The sequence below is a fragment of the Rhinopithecus bieti genome, unplaced genomic scaffold, assembly GCF_001698545.2.
Source record: "Rhinopithecus bieti isolate Rb0 unplaced genomic scaffold, ASM169854v2 scaffold_24996, whole genome shotgun sequence".
NCBI classification, from domain to species: Eukaryota; Metazoa; Chordata; class Mammalia; order Primates; family Cercopithecidae; genus Rhinopithecus; species Rhinopithecus bieti.
Window position 1 is genome coordinate 456,832 of NW_016811678.1, and position 14,900 is coordinate 471,731.

The 14,900-nt window shown below is 46.9% G+C and overlaps 1 protein-coding gene across 6 annotated transcripts in view; it reads left to right on the forward strand.

Annotated features, from left to right (window-relative positions):
• KCTD7 (potassium channel tetramerization domain containing 7) overlaps positions 1–14,900 on the forward strand; it is a 21,286-nt gene that overhangs the window by 914 nt on the left and 5,472 nt on the right. Inside the window, exons 2-6 of one of the 6 annotated variants that reach the window (XM_017894657.1) lie at positions 3,608–3,777; positions 8,512–8,690; positions 9,138–9,211; positions 13,543–13,653; positions 14,099–14,178. In XM_017894657.1, coding sequence (XP_017750146.1) covers positions 3,608–3,777; positions 8,512–8,690; positions 9,138–9,211; positions 13,543–13,653; positions 14,099–14,164 — 600 coding nt within the window. In that variant the 3' untranslated portion in view covers positions 14,165–14,178. Of the gene's footprint in view, positions 1–3,607; positions 3,778–8,511; positions 8,691–9,137; positions 13,311–13,538; positions 13,654–14,065; positions 14,179–14,900 lie in introns of those variants that run through there. The other 5 variants (XM_017894656.1, XM_017894659.1, XM_017894655.1 and 2 more) reach the window with 5 other exon arrangements.

The following is a 14,900-nucleotide window of genomic DNA, read 5'->3' on the forward strand; positions in this document are numbered from 1 at the left end:
CACCCCCGACCACCTGCACCCCTCCCCACCCACGTTCAGCCTGTCAATTGCATCCACTAGATGTGCTTCCCCATTCCCTACCCCCTCCGCCCAGTACTCTCTGGGGTGATTTACTCCCATCCCCACGTCCCACGTTTACTGAAGATAGGCGGGAGGGTGGGCCGTGGGAGGGGGACCCTGGAGCCCCGAGAGCCGATGGTGTCTGACCAGGCACGGTGGCTCAAGCCTGTAATCCCAACACATTGGGAGGGAGGATCGCTCGAGGGCAGGATTTGGAGGCCAGCCTGGGCAACATAGCCGGGGCCCCGTCCCTACTACGACTGGAAAAACAAAAAAAGGCATTTTGGGTTGGATGAATTTTAGAAAAGAAAAGAAAAAGATGTCTTCTAGAGAATCCAACAGGATGCTGTAGTGATTGCCCGCACCTAGTCTCCAGCTGCCCAAGGAACAAGGCAAGGAGCTGTCTGCAGATCAGGGGCAGGCCAGTTCATAGATGTAGCCACAGTCACCTGGCATCCCATGGCTTCCAGTCACAGGCTGCTGTGCTCTGATGCACTGGGGCTTCCACGGGTCTTAATGTGTGTGATACTATCGTGTCAACACCGGAAATGACACTCGAGACAGGAAAATATACCAGGCATGGTGGCTCACATCTGTAATCTCAGCACTTTGGGATGCTGAGGTGGGAGGATTGCTTGAGCCCAGGAGTTAGAGACTAGCCAGGGCAACAGTGAGATCCTGCCTCTACAAAAATAAAAATTAGCCAGGCTTGGTGGTGTGTGCCCGTAGTCCCAGGTGCTCAGGAAGGTGAGTTGGGAGAATCGCTTGAGTCCTGGTGGTTGAGGCTGCAGTGAGCCGTTATTGTGCCACTGTGTCAAGCCTGGGTGTGACACAGTAAGACCCTACCAACAAACAAAAACAAAAAAAGCAACAGAAGGGAAACAATGCCAGGTGTGGTGGCTTACACTTGTAATCCCAGCACTTTGGGAGGCCAAGGCAGGAGGATGGCTTGAGGCCAGGAGTCTGGGACCAGCTTGGGCAACACAGACTCCATCTCTACAAATAAAAAATAAAGAGGAGGGAAGGTGAAGCATTACTGGATACCGAAGATGGCTTCTAGGAGGCAGGGACTAAGATAGTGCCAGATCCAGGAGCATGTAGTATGTGGAGTCCCAGGACAATGGATAGAGGCCCTCAACAGGCTGGGCTAGGTGATGATGCTCTTGGGAAGCAGATAGTATTGTGCAGGGATTGCAAGCCCCATACACACAATGTCATGGGAAAATGAGCAAAAATCTGGAAGTAATCTCTGCAATTGGAAAAAAGTCATTAGTCACAGTGGTGCTATTTTTTTGTTCACTGTCATTGGGAAAATGATGTGGTTTGAGGGAAAGAGCGCAAGACCACAGACTGCAGACCAGGGCCCCACCGCCAGCTCCCCCTGCTGATGACATTGCCCCATGTGAGCTCCAAAACTGTTTCCGATGACTTTTGTCCTCTCTGCTTCAATCCTCTCGTCTCTAATATGGAGCAAACACTTGGATTGGTATGAAGTATCTTTGGAAAAGGTTTAAAGAGCTCCAGAAATGTTAAGTATTATTATTCCAAAATGATATCTGCGCCCTTGATATACACATAAAATGGTTTTAGAGGACCTACAGAGTAGGCACAAGGCATTTTCATGTCCTACGGGTGCAGAAGAGTAACAGTGCATACACACACAGAGGTGTAGCTCCCTGTCTATTTTGTTCATTCATTCAGTGAATTTTGGGTCTTTATGTGAACCAGGCACTGCCCGAGGCCCTGGGTCAGCTTTATTTAATGTATTTGTACCCTATTTTATTTCACAACGGATTTGAAAGCTGGGAAGGGAACTGTGTTCCTTTCCTTTCCACTAGACAAGCAGACTTTCACTGGAGCAGGAGAGATGTAATAATGAAAAGGATGCATGGCTATAATCCCAGCACTTTGGGAGGCCAAGGCAGGCAGATCACTTGAGGTTAGGAGTTTGAGACCAGCTTAGCCAACATAGTGAAACCCCATCTCTACTACAAATACAAAAATTAGTTGTGGGTGTGGCCATGCCCACCTGTAGTCCCAGCTACTTTGGAGGCTGGGGCAGCAGAATCTCTTGAACTCAGGAGGCAGAGGTTGCAGTGAACTGAGATCATGCCATTGCATTCTAGCCTGGGTGTTGCAGTGAGATTCTGTTTAAAAAAAAAAAAAAAAAAGATGCATAGGGATAAAATTTGAATTGATCTGGAGGAAGTTTGTGGGAAGATTAAAGAGAACTTAAAATGACCTCATTTCTTTCAAATGCAGTTTGGTAGAAACCACAAGCAGTGCAAAACAGGGGGGGAAAAAAAAAAAGCCTTGCATTTTAAGGGAAACCTCAAGCTTCTTAGGGTACATTTATGCCATCATTTTCATGTTCCTCACTCAGCCCTTGCCTCCAGAACCTTAGCTGGACTGGAGACCAGTCTCACTTAACAGATTAGGAGAGGAGTAGGTGCCTGGAAGTATTCAACACACAACTACTGAGCTCTGCTGTGGGTAGCCCGTGGTTGGTGACCAAGATGCTTTCCCTGTCTTTGGGAAGCTCGAGGTCTAGTGGAGTGAATTGACAGAGGAAAATAATTGGCAATGTATTGTGCTAGGTGCTATTATAGAGGAGAATGTGGCACACGATGAAAGCACAGTCGAAGAATGTGTCAACTCTGTCCTGGGGGGAGGTGAGGGACAGTAGAGCAGAAATGCTCACAGATGAGGGAACTTGAATAGAAATTTCTGGAATGAGTAGATGCCACTAACCTGTATGGTACATTGGTGTGAATTAGAAAAAGGGCACATAGCAGATCACTCTCATCCAGGTGCTTTTATGCAGTGAACAACCTGTAACACTATATGGGGCCATTTAACTTGCCATATAGACAGAAGAAGAAGGACAGTGGTAAGAGCGGTTTGGGCACAGAAGACACTGAGCAAGAGCACTAAGATGGTAAATTCAGGAAGTGAAAGGCTTGAGCTCTAGAGCAGTGATAATGGGGTTGAGGTGAAGAGACCTGATTTAAGAGCTATCAGGGGACCGGGTGCAGTGGCTCACACCTGTAATCCCAGCACTTTGGGAGGCCAAGGCGGGTGGATCATGAGGTCAGCAGATGGAGACCATCCTAGCTAACACCGTGAAACTCTGTCTGTACTAAAAAAAATACAAAAAATACAAAAAAAAAAAAAAAAAAATTAACATGGTGGCAGGAGCCTGTAGTCCCAGCTACTTGGGGAGGCTGAGGCAGGAGAATGGCGTGAACCCGGGAGGCAGAGCTTGCAGTGAGCCGAGATCGCGCCACTGCACTCCAGCCTGGGAGACGAGAGCGAAACTCCATCTCAAATAAAAAAAACAAAAGAGCTATCAGGGTTTGAATGGGTAAGGCTTGGCAGGTGATGAGGGTGGGGCAGAGGGAAGAGAGAGAAGAAAGTATTCAGATGGACCCCTGGGCTTGAGTGACTGAATGGTGTGGCACCAATCAGACCGGAGAGAGTGAAGATGGAGCAGCCCCAGCTCTCATTCCCCGCTGCCTGCCTGAGAGCCCTGGTGATTTCTTTCCAGTTTCCTGAGGTTGTTCCCCTTAACGTCGGAGGGGCTCACTTCACTACACGCCTGTCCACACTGCGGTGCTACGAAGACACCATGTTGGCAGCCATGTTCAGTGGGCGGCACTACATCCCCACGGACTCCGAGGGCCGCTACTTCATCGACCGAGATGGCACACACTTTGGGTATGTCTCTCCCTGTACAATCAACTTTGTAGTGCTAGCAAGTGATTAGCCTGGGCTTGAGTATGGGACTTTGGTATCTTCCATAGTACCTAGAAGAGGAGGTAACATATTGATGGAATTTAATAAATTGGCTTATTGAAAGAGATCAAAATTTTTTTTTTTTTTTTTTGCCAAAGGAGACAAAGACAGCCAGAGAAATTCCAAATAACACACCCTGGCTGGATGAAATTGCCTCCATCCTAGACAGTTAAACAGTTTTTATTTTCAGCTGGGTGTGGTGGCTCATGCCTGTAATCCCAGCACTTTGGGAGGCTGAGGTAGGTGGATCACTTGAGGCCAGGAGTTTGAGACCAGTTCACTACAGCATGGTGAAACCCCATCTCTACTAAAAATACAAAAATTAGCTGGGTGTGGTGGCTCATACCTGTAATCCCAGCTACTTAGGAGCTGAGGTAGAAGAATCGCTTGAACCTGGGAGGCAGAGGTTGCAGTGACCCGAGATCGTGCCTTTGCACTCCAGCCTGGGCGACAGACTGAGATTCCATCTCAAAAAAACAAAACAAAACAAAACAAAATTTCATTTTTATTTATTTATCTAACTATATACACATGCACACATAGACATACACATACACACACACATATATGTATATATATATATGTGCTCTGATGCACTGGGGCTTCCACTGGTCTTAATGTGTGTGATACTATCATCATTATATATATATAGATAGATAGATGATACAAATAAATGATGATATATACTATCATCATTATATATATAAATAGAGATGGGATCTTGCTGTGTTGCCCAGAGTGGTCTCAAGCTCCTGGCCTTAGGCAGTCCTCCTACCTTGGCCCCCCAAAATGCTGGTATTACAGTATTTATTTAATTTTAGGTGTTTTTTTGTTTTTTGGGGGGTCTGTTTTTTTGGAGATAGGGTCTTGCTATATTGCCCAGGGTAGAATGCAGTGGCTGTTCACCAGTACCATCATAGCTCACTGCATCCTTAAACTCCTGGGTCAAGCAGTCTTCTCACCTCAGCCTCCTGAGTAGCTGAGACTACAGGCATGCGCCACCACACCTGGCTATCCCACGCAGTATGAGACCAGGAAGTTGTCATCTGTGTGGAGAGGAATAAGTGTAATCCCATGTAGGGGGGTAGTCTAAAACAACTTGGAGAATACCTTTAGATCTGGATTTTGGGGCTCAGCCTTGCCATGGGAAGGAAGCGTGGTGTGTAGTAGTGGTTACCAGACTTCTTTCAGTAGTTTAAAACAGTAAAAAAAGATGAAAGACTGATATAGTGTTGTTCTCCTTTAATTTTGACAAGGAAAGTCTTTTAAAAAAAAAGAAAAAACATCTGTTGTTCCTGTGACGTAACACTAAAAGTGGCAAAACACAATCTCAACAATAGCAAAATAGCAGCCAGGCGTGGTGGCACTTGCCTGTAGTCACAACTACTTGTGAGGCTGAGTTGGGAGGATTGGTTGAGCCCAGGAGTTGGAGGCTGCAGTTCAGCCAGGGCAATAGAGTGAGACTGTCTTTTTTTTTTTTTTTAAATCAGAGTCTTGTTCTGTTGCCCTAGCTGAGTGCAGTGGCATGAGCATGGCTCACTACAGCCTTGACCTCCCAGGTGCAAGCAGTTCTCCTGCCTCAGCTTCCCAAGTAGCTGGGACTAGAGGTGCACACCACCACGCCTGGCTGATTTTTGATTTTTTGTATAAATGAGGTTTCACTATGTTGGCCAGGATGTTCTCGAACTCCTGAACTCAAGTGATCCTCCTGCCTCAGGCTCCCAAAGTGCTGGGATTACAGGCTGTGCCTGGCCGAGACTCTTTGTCTCTTAAAAAAGAAAACAAAACCTTTCCCAAGAAAGGACTTCTGACAATCTTACACATAAACAATTTAAAGACTTTGTATCTCAGGTTCCATGTTTGTGAGATGAGAAATAATTATAGCTGCTGCACAGGCTTGTCAATGAGGATTATATAAAGAGCCTTGGTATGACCCCTAGCCATGTCCTTTTCAGAGTACGTGACTGGAACTCTTAGCTCTTTCAGTCTGACATTGGAGATGACTAGAGACCTTGAACCAAGTGTCCAGGAGGCAGAAACTCTCCAACCACTGCATCTCTGTGCTGGCCTGCAAGTAGGATTGCCCACATTGTGGGAAAGATCATTTTTATTCTCAGAAAGGAGCCCTTGGTCAGATAACTTGCTTGGAAGCATCTGGGTTTCCCCAGTGGGCTATCAGCTGCCTCCAATGCTGAGAAAACAAAGTGTCACATCGCTCTGCAGAACTATAAAAAGATATTTGTTTGCAGGCTGTTTGGGGAAGGAAAGTGCCGGCTCCAGCTGGCAGCTCCCACAACACCCTTAGCTGGGCCTTGCCCCAGGGTTTTGTTTTTCAGAGCTCACCAAGGTTTGCTGAAGATTTAGAAGGGATTTTGGGGAGGGGGGTCCGGGTTTGACTTGAGGTAGATGTGCCCACGCCCAGGTGGCCACAGCTAGAGAGTGACAGCGCCAGGCAAGGGCACAGCAGAAAGCAGGAGATGGCGACATTCATACTTTGGCTGATGAGTTCCTGTGACCTATGATTCATCAGCAGCAGATGAAGTTGTTGAATGACTCAGATAAAATAGGGGGTTCAGGGCATTTCGTAGGGTGCATTTCTTGCTATACAGCTTGTGCACCCCTAGCATCCACCGTGAAGGCTGCTTGGGCCTCCACCTGGGGTCGTTCCCCATTGTCATCAGCTTGCCACACTCTGGTCCAAATGCTTCTGCTGAAGCTGGACCATGGTGGATGTGGGTGTAGAGTCAGCCATGGCTGGATCTGAGCCTCTGGCAGCGGTGGCTACTTGAGCAAGCATGTTCCTGAACCTGGCTGGGCCCCACTTGAGCCTCATTTATGACATAGAGATAAGATAGCACACACCCCCAATGTCATTGAGAGGATTACATGGGATAACCCATGAATAGTGGCTGGCACCGAGTAATACTTAGTGAGTGTTAGCTGGTGTTGTATTAGGTCATAGACTAAGCTGTTATTGAGGTAGCAGCATAATCTTGGGGTTTACTCACTCTCTTCCACACATACCAGTGATGTATCTGATTACTCTTAGCACTAAATAATCTGAAAAGCTGGTGGCTTGCACCTATGGTCTCAGCTATTCGGGAGGCTGAGGCAAGAGGACTGCTTGAGCCTAGGAGTTAGAGGCTGCCTTGAGCTATGATTGCACCACTGCCCTCCAGCCTGGGTGACAGAACAAGACCCTATCTCTTAAAAAAGAAGAAAAAAAAATCTGAAAAGTGAATTAGAAGGACGGAATTTTTATTTTAAGAAAATGCAATATGTGATTTTATTCAGCCCTGGAACTGTTGTTTCAGACATTATGGTTAGGCATTTTACCTGCTCTGCATAGCTACAGAATAATACTAGTGGCAAGGATGGAGAACACCTAGAACTCTTCTGCATTGCTGGTGGGAATGTAAAATGCTGCAACCACTTTGTTAACCACGTGCTTACCCTATGACCGAACAATTCTACTCCTGATACTTACTCAAAAGAAATTTGTGCTTGTGTCCACTAAAGGTTTTTTTTATTTTGAGATGGAGTCTCACTCTGTAACCCAGACTGGAGTGCGGTAGCATGATCTCAGCTCACTGCAACCTCCGCTTCCCAGGATCAAGCAGTTCCCCTGCCTCAGCCTCCCGAGTAGCTGGGATTACAGATGCCCACCACCATACCTGGCTAATTTTTGTATTTTTAGTACAGATGGAGTTTCACCATTTTGGCCAGGCTGGTCTCAAACTCCTGAGCTCAAGTGATCCACCCACCTTGGCCTCCCAAAGTGCTGGGATCACAGGTGTGAGCCACCGTGCCTGGCCTAAAGGTCTAATATAGGAATGTTTATCCCAGCTTTACTCATAATAGCCAAAAACTGGAAACAACCCAAATGTCCATCAAAGAGACAACAGTGTAAATAAATTATACTATATTCATGCAAGGGTATACTTACATAATAAATAATAATAACAAACTACCGGTTTGTTTTTATTTATTTGGTGGATAAATTTCAAAAACATTATGTTAAAGGAAAGAAGCCAGGTACGAAAGAAAACATACTGTATAATTCTATTTATATGTATTTCAAGAAAAGGCAAAACTCATCTTTACTGATCGAAGGAGAAGTTAGAGTGGTTCCTTCCGTAGGGATTACCTGGGAAGTGGCATGAGGAGCCTTAAGGAATGGAAATGTTTCATCTTGGTCTATGTGTAGTTGGATGGGTATATTCATACTTAAACAAAATTGAACTGTACAGTTAATATTTGTACATTTATTGAATATTTCACCTCAATTCTAAAACAAATGTATATAAAGGGCTAGATGTCATATCTTTCCATTATACTTACATATGCCTAATAATACCTAATATTATATCTAATAATAGTAATTATAGTTGCTTACTGATAACAACAACTGGTAACACTTATTGAGGCTCTACTCTGTGCCAGTGATTTTCTAATCACTTAATTCCCTAATACATTATGAGGTTTTATTGTTTTCTTCAGTTTTACAGACAGGGAAACTGAGGCATGGAGAGGTTAGGTTCATTTACCCAGTGTAACACAGCTGGCAGTCTAGTTTTAGATTTTGTCCAATGCACTGTATGGGACTGCCCAGGAGCATGAGCTCCTTGTCACTGACACTCTTTCCTTCCTGCTCAGAGATGTGCTGAATTTCCTGCGCTCAGGGGACCTCCCACCCAGGGAGCGTGTTCGAGCTGTGTACAAAGAGGCCCAGTACTATGCCATCGGGCCCCTCCTGGAGCAGCTGGAGAACATGCAGCCACTGAAGGGCGAGAAGGTGCGCCAAGCGTTTCTGGGACTCATGCCCTATTACAAAGGTAAGGGTTAGCTGCCCAGGATGGTGGGTATGTGGGAGGCGGTCTGCAAGGCATCTGTGAGTGTTTAGGTCTCCACCACAACACCGGGGGCAGCGTTCATCCAGATTACTCAAGATGGGAGGGAGTGTCGTCCCCTCCGAGTCACACTGGGGAGAGATTCCAGTTAAGGTGGTCCTACCTGGCCTGTGACAGTCAGCAAATTGTGTTTCAAAAGGACAACCCTCGTCCCATTGGCTCTCCTTTGCTGTAGAGAACCATGACCCTTGTTTCAGTTTGTGCCCTTCATTGGCCCCCTGAATCCTTTCCCCGAGAAATCTGTCTTTCCCCTCCTGCATTCTGCCATCCCCCTCCTGCATCCTGCCATCTTCAGGACTGTTTCTCTGTGCATCTCTGCCGCCCTGTCCTGCCCCTTCATCCCAGTGATAGGTGTTGTGTTCATCCTCATAGACCACTTGGAGCGGATTGTGGAGATCGCCCGGCTGCGTGCAGTCCAGCGGAAGGCCCGCTTTGCCAAGCTCAAGGTCTGTGTCTTCAAGGAGGAGATGCCCATCACCCCGTATGAGTGTCCGCTCCTCAACTCCCTGCGCTTTGAGCGGAGTGAGAGTGACGGGCAGCTTTTTGAGCACCACTGTGAAGTGGATGTGTCTTTTGGGCCCTGGGAGGCTGTGGCTGATGTTTATGACCTGTTGCACTGCCTGGTCACGGACCTCTCGGCCCAGGGCCTCACCGTGGACCACCAGTGCATCGGGGTGTGTGACAAACACCTCGTGAACCACTACTACTGCAAGCGCCCCATCTATGAGTTCAAGATCACATGGTGGTGAGTAGTGTTGGTAGGCAAGAGTCCCATCAGGGAGGATGTCCACCACACTTGGTGGCTGTGGGAGTAAGATCCCTGAAGGGGCTGCTGACTGCCCCAGAATCTGCCGAGGTGAGGACCGAGTCCTGAGGCACAGCTCCCAGGGGACAGAGGTGTAGCTCCACTCTCCCTGACTGCACCTCAGGGTTGGGCTCAGGGCTTGCGGCCTACAGGCACTCCGGCCAGCGCTCACCTGGCCTTTCCTCAAGGCATGGTAGTCTTTCCTTGAGGCTGATAGCTAGGGCTTGACCAGGAAGTCCCGAGAAGTTTCGTCACCTTCTTGACCTTGCAAGAGAGTTTCTGCCCATTTTAGAGCCACATTATCAAATTGATGAGGCCTAATCACTTCCTCGACACTGTTCAAGCGTCCCTCCCTTGTTCTTAGTGTATTGGTGTGAACATGGAACATGATGGGGGATTTACCTGACCAGCCACCCCATAGCCCCTGGCTAAAGAAGAAAGAGCATCTTCTGTCCCACTGCACCCCTTCTCCTCCAAGAATAGTTGCCCACATTCCTAAAATGTGGAAAGACTTCTCTTTTACTTCCGGAGCATGTTTTTCACCACCTTTTGGAGATTTAACCATAGCTGCCAAAGCTATGCACCCAGTTGGCCTTAGAAAACCACAATGTTTACAGCCCTGTCTTAGGGCCACAGCTTCTCCTATCTTCCACCACCCTCCTTGCTTGCAGGGTTGTCTTCTCACAGGGCTGGAATGCAAATTTCAGAGGCTTCTTTTGAAGATTCCCCAAGTCAAGCAGGCAAGATGCCTAGATCTTCTGTTATGTTTGACATGTAACATCCTTTTTAGAGGCTCAGAACACCTCCTTGGCTGCTATCTCATGTGTTAGAATCCAATTTGTGGTGAACCTCTTTGGAAGGGGCCCCCTCTTTAAACCCTGTTGCTCTGTCCTGGTAACATTCTCCGAGGAGAGCATGTCTTCTGAGAAGGTAAAGGAAGGGCCGGATGAGACACACAGCTATCCTAGGAGCCGTAGGAAGACAGGGAAAACCTCCCTTTTGTTTTATTCCTCACTCCTCTATTTTTGTCTTACTTCTGTATATTTTGTTTTACTCCTCACTCCTCTATATTTTGTTTTACTTACTCCTCTATTTCAGAAATTGAAAAAGATCCCCAAGGATCTGTTACTACTGCATTTCCTTCTTGCTCTGTCTACAGCCTGGGCCAGCTAGTCAGGGTCTGGACATGCAGCTCCTAAAGGAAGAACTGTGTAGCACCACTGATCACAATGTAACATTTCCATGCTGCATTAAGGGCGTCTCTCTGTAATCATGACTGTACCTATCTCTTCCTGGGTATTCTTGAAGGGAGATTTTTTTTTTAATGTGTAAAGAATTGATGTGAGCCAGGAACATGTCTATAGTCCCAGCTACTTGGGCACACGCCTGTAGTCCAGGCTACTCAGGCACACACCTGTAGTACCAGCTACTCTGGAGGCTGAGGCAGGAGGATGACTTGAGCCCAGGAGATGAAGACTGTAGTGTACTGTGATCATGCCTATGGCTAGCCACTGTGCTCCAGCCTGGGCAACACCACCGTTAAAATAAATAAATTAAAGGAATTGGGGAGGACAACCTCACTGGTCTCAGACTTACAGGACCAGATAGATGAGACGGGTATAGGGGGAGCTGAAGTCTGTGTTCATATGAGGAAAAGACCAAGCCCTGGGACTTTGGTTGAATTCCTCTGTGGGGCTGGAAGGCAGTGACCTCCTGTTCCCTATTTGTAAACAAAGATTCCAGGGCATGGTTTTGCACTCCTGTTGTACTCTTTTAGAGGTGGAAAAGAGGTGAATACTGAGATCTTAAGAGGAAAGAACAGTCATTCATGTTCTGAGATATGTACTCTCTCTATTGTTCTCATATACAAAGGGATGGTCTCTTTTTTTGGAGCTGATGTCCCTGCTTGGAGGTTAGCCCAAAAACATGGCTCTTGCATTGTTCTAAGATAAAAGTCTTTGATTTCGGTTCTTCTGATTGGTGTTACCTACTGCCTAATATGTGTTCATTTTTTGACAGAGAGGCAGACTATTGAAAAAGTCTGTGTGAACAGAGAGCAGTTCATTAAGCCCAATGCTTTCAGTAATGTGGCCTTGACCCCTTCTGCTAGCCCCCATCCCATGGAGCATTGCAGGGCTTGGTTATTTAGAGTCCATACATGCAAGCCAGGGAGAAACTTGTTTGCTCAAATGCAAGTTTGCTCAAAAACAGGTCCTGAAGGCTGGCTTAGGGTTACAGGGAGGCTGGGTAAGAACCCTGTTTTTGTGTCTCTCGCTGGAGAAACCCCTGTTTCTCTGACTCCCTATGTGATCCTCACAATAATGTCTTCTGTGCCACTGTAGGACACAAGGCTCTGGCCAGTAGAGAAGACAGAGAGGTGACACTGGGCAGCAAGCTGAGAGCTCTTTCTAAATAGAGTGAACGAATTCAGTGGTCTAGTTTCGCCATTCTCTGATGAGAAACCAAGGCCAGGCTGAAAAGTGAATTAGATGTGGTGGATTGTGGTAATGGCCTCCAAATAAAGGGGTTATCCCTGTGGAAGTGATTTCTCCCCATTTGATCCCTTTTCAACTCTAAATGGCCAGGCCCAGAGCAGAAGTAGGGTTGGGTCTGGCAGGAAGGCTCCAAAGGTTGAAAGCTTCTCCCTGATCAGAAGGAAGTGCATCTTTATAGAATCATTATGTGTAATGTCAGTAAATCTCTCTTGCTTGACAAGGGACTGGATTCATCTTGCCTTGAGACAGGCCAGTAGTTATCAGTGAGTCAAACCAAAGTGAAAGTTTCAGGAGATGAGACCACATGGTGCAATGCTCGCCATAATAAAATTCCTTAAAGATAAAAAAGCTAATGTTATAGCAATGAAAAAGACTGAAGCAAAACCACACTGAAATACATCCCATTCCAGGGGAGGAATTCTTTGCGTAACACTCTAAATCAAAGGAAGGAATCATCACCTTCCTTATTCTACCTCTGCCTTGTTCACCAGGCTGCCCAGTGCTTACCATGCAGAAAGCAGTCAGCTATACTCTGGAAGTTTCTGTTCTTTCCTGGGGCTTAGGATATTCTGGGAGCTGTCTGAGCCTTGTGCCTCAGGCTTATCAGGTGATATAATCTTCCTGTTCTGGGTTGCTTGCTGGAGGACTAGGAAGTGACATTTATAAGACACAGGCGGCGTTAGCATCCATGTGTGGTCTTGGTCTGAACCAGCTCTTGAACAGGTTAAAGCAAACAGCAATAACAAAACAAAAACTACCCACACTGAGCATTTTGATCCCAGTAATATTTCAAATATTGTCCTTCTGCATATGTTCTATCCATATTTGATTCCAATATACATTATTAAGCTTTCTTGGGTACTATTTTTCTGGGGCTCTTGCATGAAGATGGTGCCTGTCTCATGATCCTTAAAGGAGAGAGGCTTTTTTCATCCAAAGCTGGAGTGTTGGGAACTGGGGTGGGAGAGGCACTTTTTGGAATTCTGAGAGAATCATATCTGTGTATATATGTATTGAGTGGGGAAGGATGGGGGTTGGCAGGGGTTGAGGGAGGTGAGAACAAACAATGGGTATGGGAACAGGCAGTCACCTCGAGTCACCTGGGTCCGTCGTCGTCCTTCTGTACGGTGTTGGATTTATGTACACAGTATAACACTTCCTGTGTGAGTTCATGTACCTATCTGTGAGTGCTTTGGTGTATGGAGCCTCAGTACACTCCAAGGGCATTAAAGTCAAGAACTAGAACCTGCGTGCTGCGCCTTTCTTTTTTAGAGATGTGCGCTCATCCCTTCTCTGACCCCCACTTTGTCAGCAAATATTTTTTATTTCTGGTTAAAATGTGGTATGTTTGGGGATGCTCCACACAACAAGACAGGCTTTTCCCTGAGACCAGCAGCTGAACTTCTGCCCTGAAAGGGAGGTGGGCCTCTTGAGGACCCTGCTGGAGTTACTCTAGACTTGTCTCTGTTTCAGGTAGGCAAGTGCCCACCCCAGCCTAGGCAAAATCTCTGTCCTCTTCTGTTGGGAGTTCTCCAAGGAAAGAAGAGACTACAGGTGCAGTCACGTGTGTGGCTCACAACCATATCAGGTACTTCTAAAATAAATTCTGCCTGTCATATCACCACTTCCTTTTCAACAGGGAAATAAGTGCTCTAAATTTATGTGAGCCTCAGTGGTTAAGACCCTTTCTTGGCTGGGCGTGGTGGCTCATGCCTGTGATCCCAGCACTTTGGGAGGCTGAGGCGGGCAGATCACAGGGTCAGGAGATCGAGACCATCCTGGCTAACACAGTGAAACCCCGTCTCTACTAAAAACAATACAAACAATTAGCCGGGCGTGGTGGCGGGCCCCTGTAATCCTGGCTACTTGGGAAACTGAGGCAGGAGAATGGTGTGAACCCAGGAGGCGGAGCTTGCAGTGAGCCAAGATCGCGCCACTACACTCCAGCCTGGGCAACAGAGCGAGACTCCGTCTCAAAAAAAAAAAAACCCTTCCTTAAGGAAAATGGACGTAAGTTGCCCTTCCTTTGAAAGCGGAGCTTGACACCTTCCTGGCTAATGAACGTCCTCATCAAGATGCCCCTTGGAGTCACATCATGAATTAACGCAGAAAGGTGAGTTCCGAAGCTCCAAGTAGCTTCATACCCTCCAATTGCTTCCCTTAAATCTGATTATTCTGGGTTTTAAACAAAAACACTGCATCATCTGTGCCATATATATTCCCTGACCTAATTACTGAGCACAGTCACATAGTAATAGTACACTAACAATACAGGCTGGAAACTGAAGCTCATAGAGGCATAGTTTCCCCAAGAGTGCAGAGCTAGTAAGTGAAAGAGTCAGCATTCAAACCCAGAGCCCCTTTCTGAAATCCTCAGGGTTGTTCAACAGCATGATCCTCCCTTCCTCCTGAAAGCTAAGTATCCTCCTTCCGAGGTTCAGGGCTTGACTCTGCCTGACCTGTGAAGATTTGGAAAGCACATATCTAGGACAAGTATTAGAAAGTCTTCGGCCGGGCGTGGTGGCTCAAGCCTGTAATCCCAGCACTTTGGGAGGCCGAGACAGGCGGATCACGAGGTCAGGAGATCGAGACCATCCTGGGTAACATGGTGAAACCCCGTCTCTACTAAAAAATACAAAAAATCTAGCCGGGCGAGGTGGCGGGCGCCTGTAGTCCCAGCTACTCGGGAGGCTGAGGCAGGAGAATGGCGTAAACCCGGGAGGCAGAGCTTGCAGTGAGCCGGCCACTGCACTCCAGCCTGGGCGACAGAGCGAGACTCCGTCAAAAAAAAAAAAAAAAAAAAAAAAATTTTAATTTTGGGGGGGATTTTCGGAG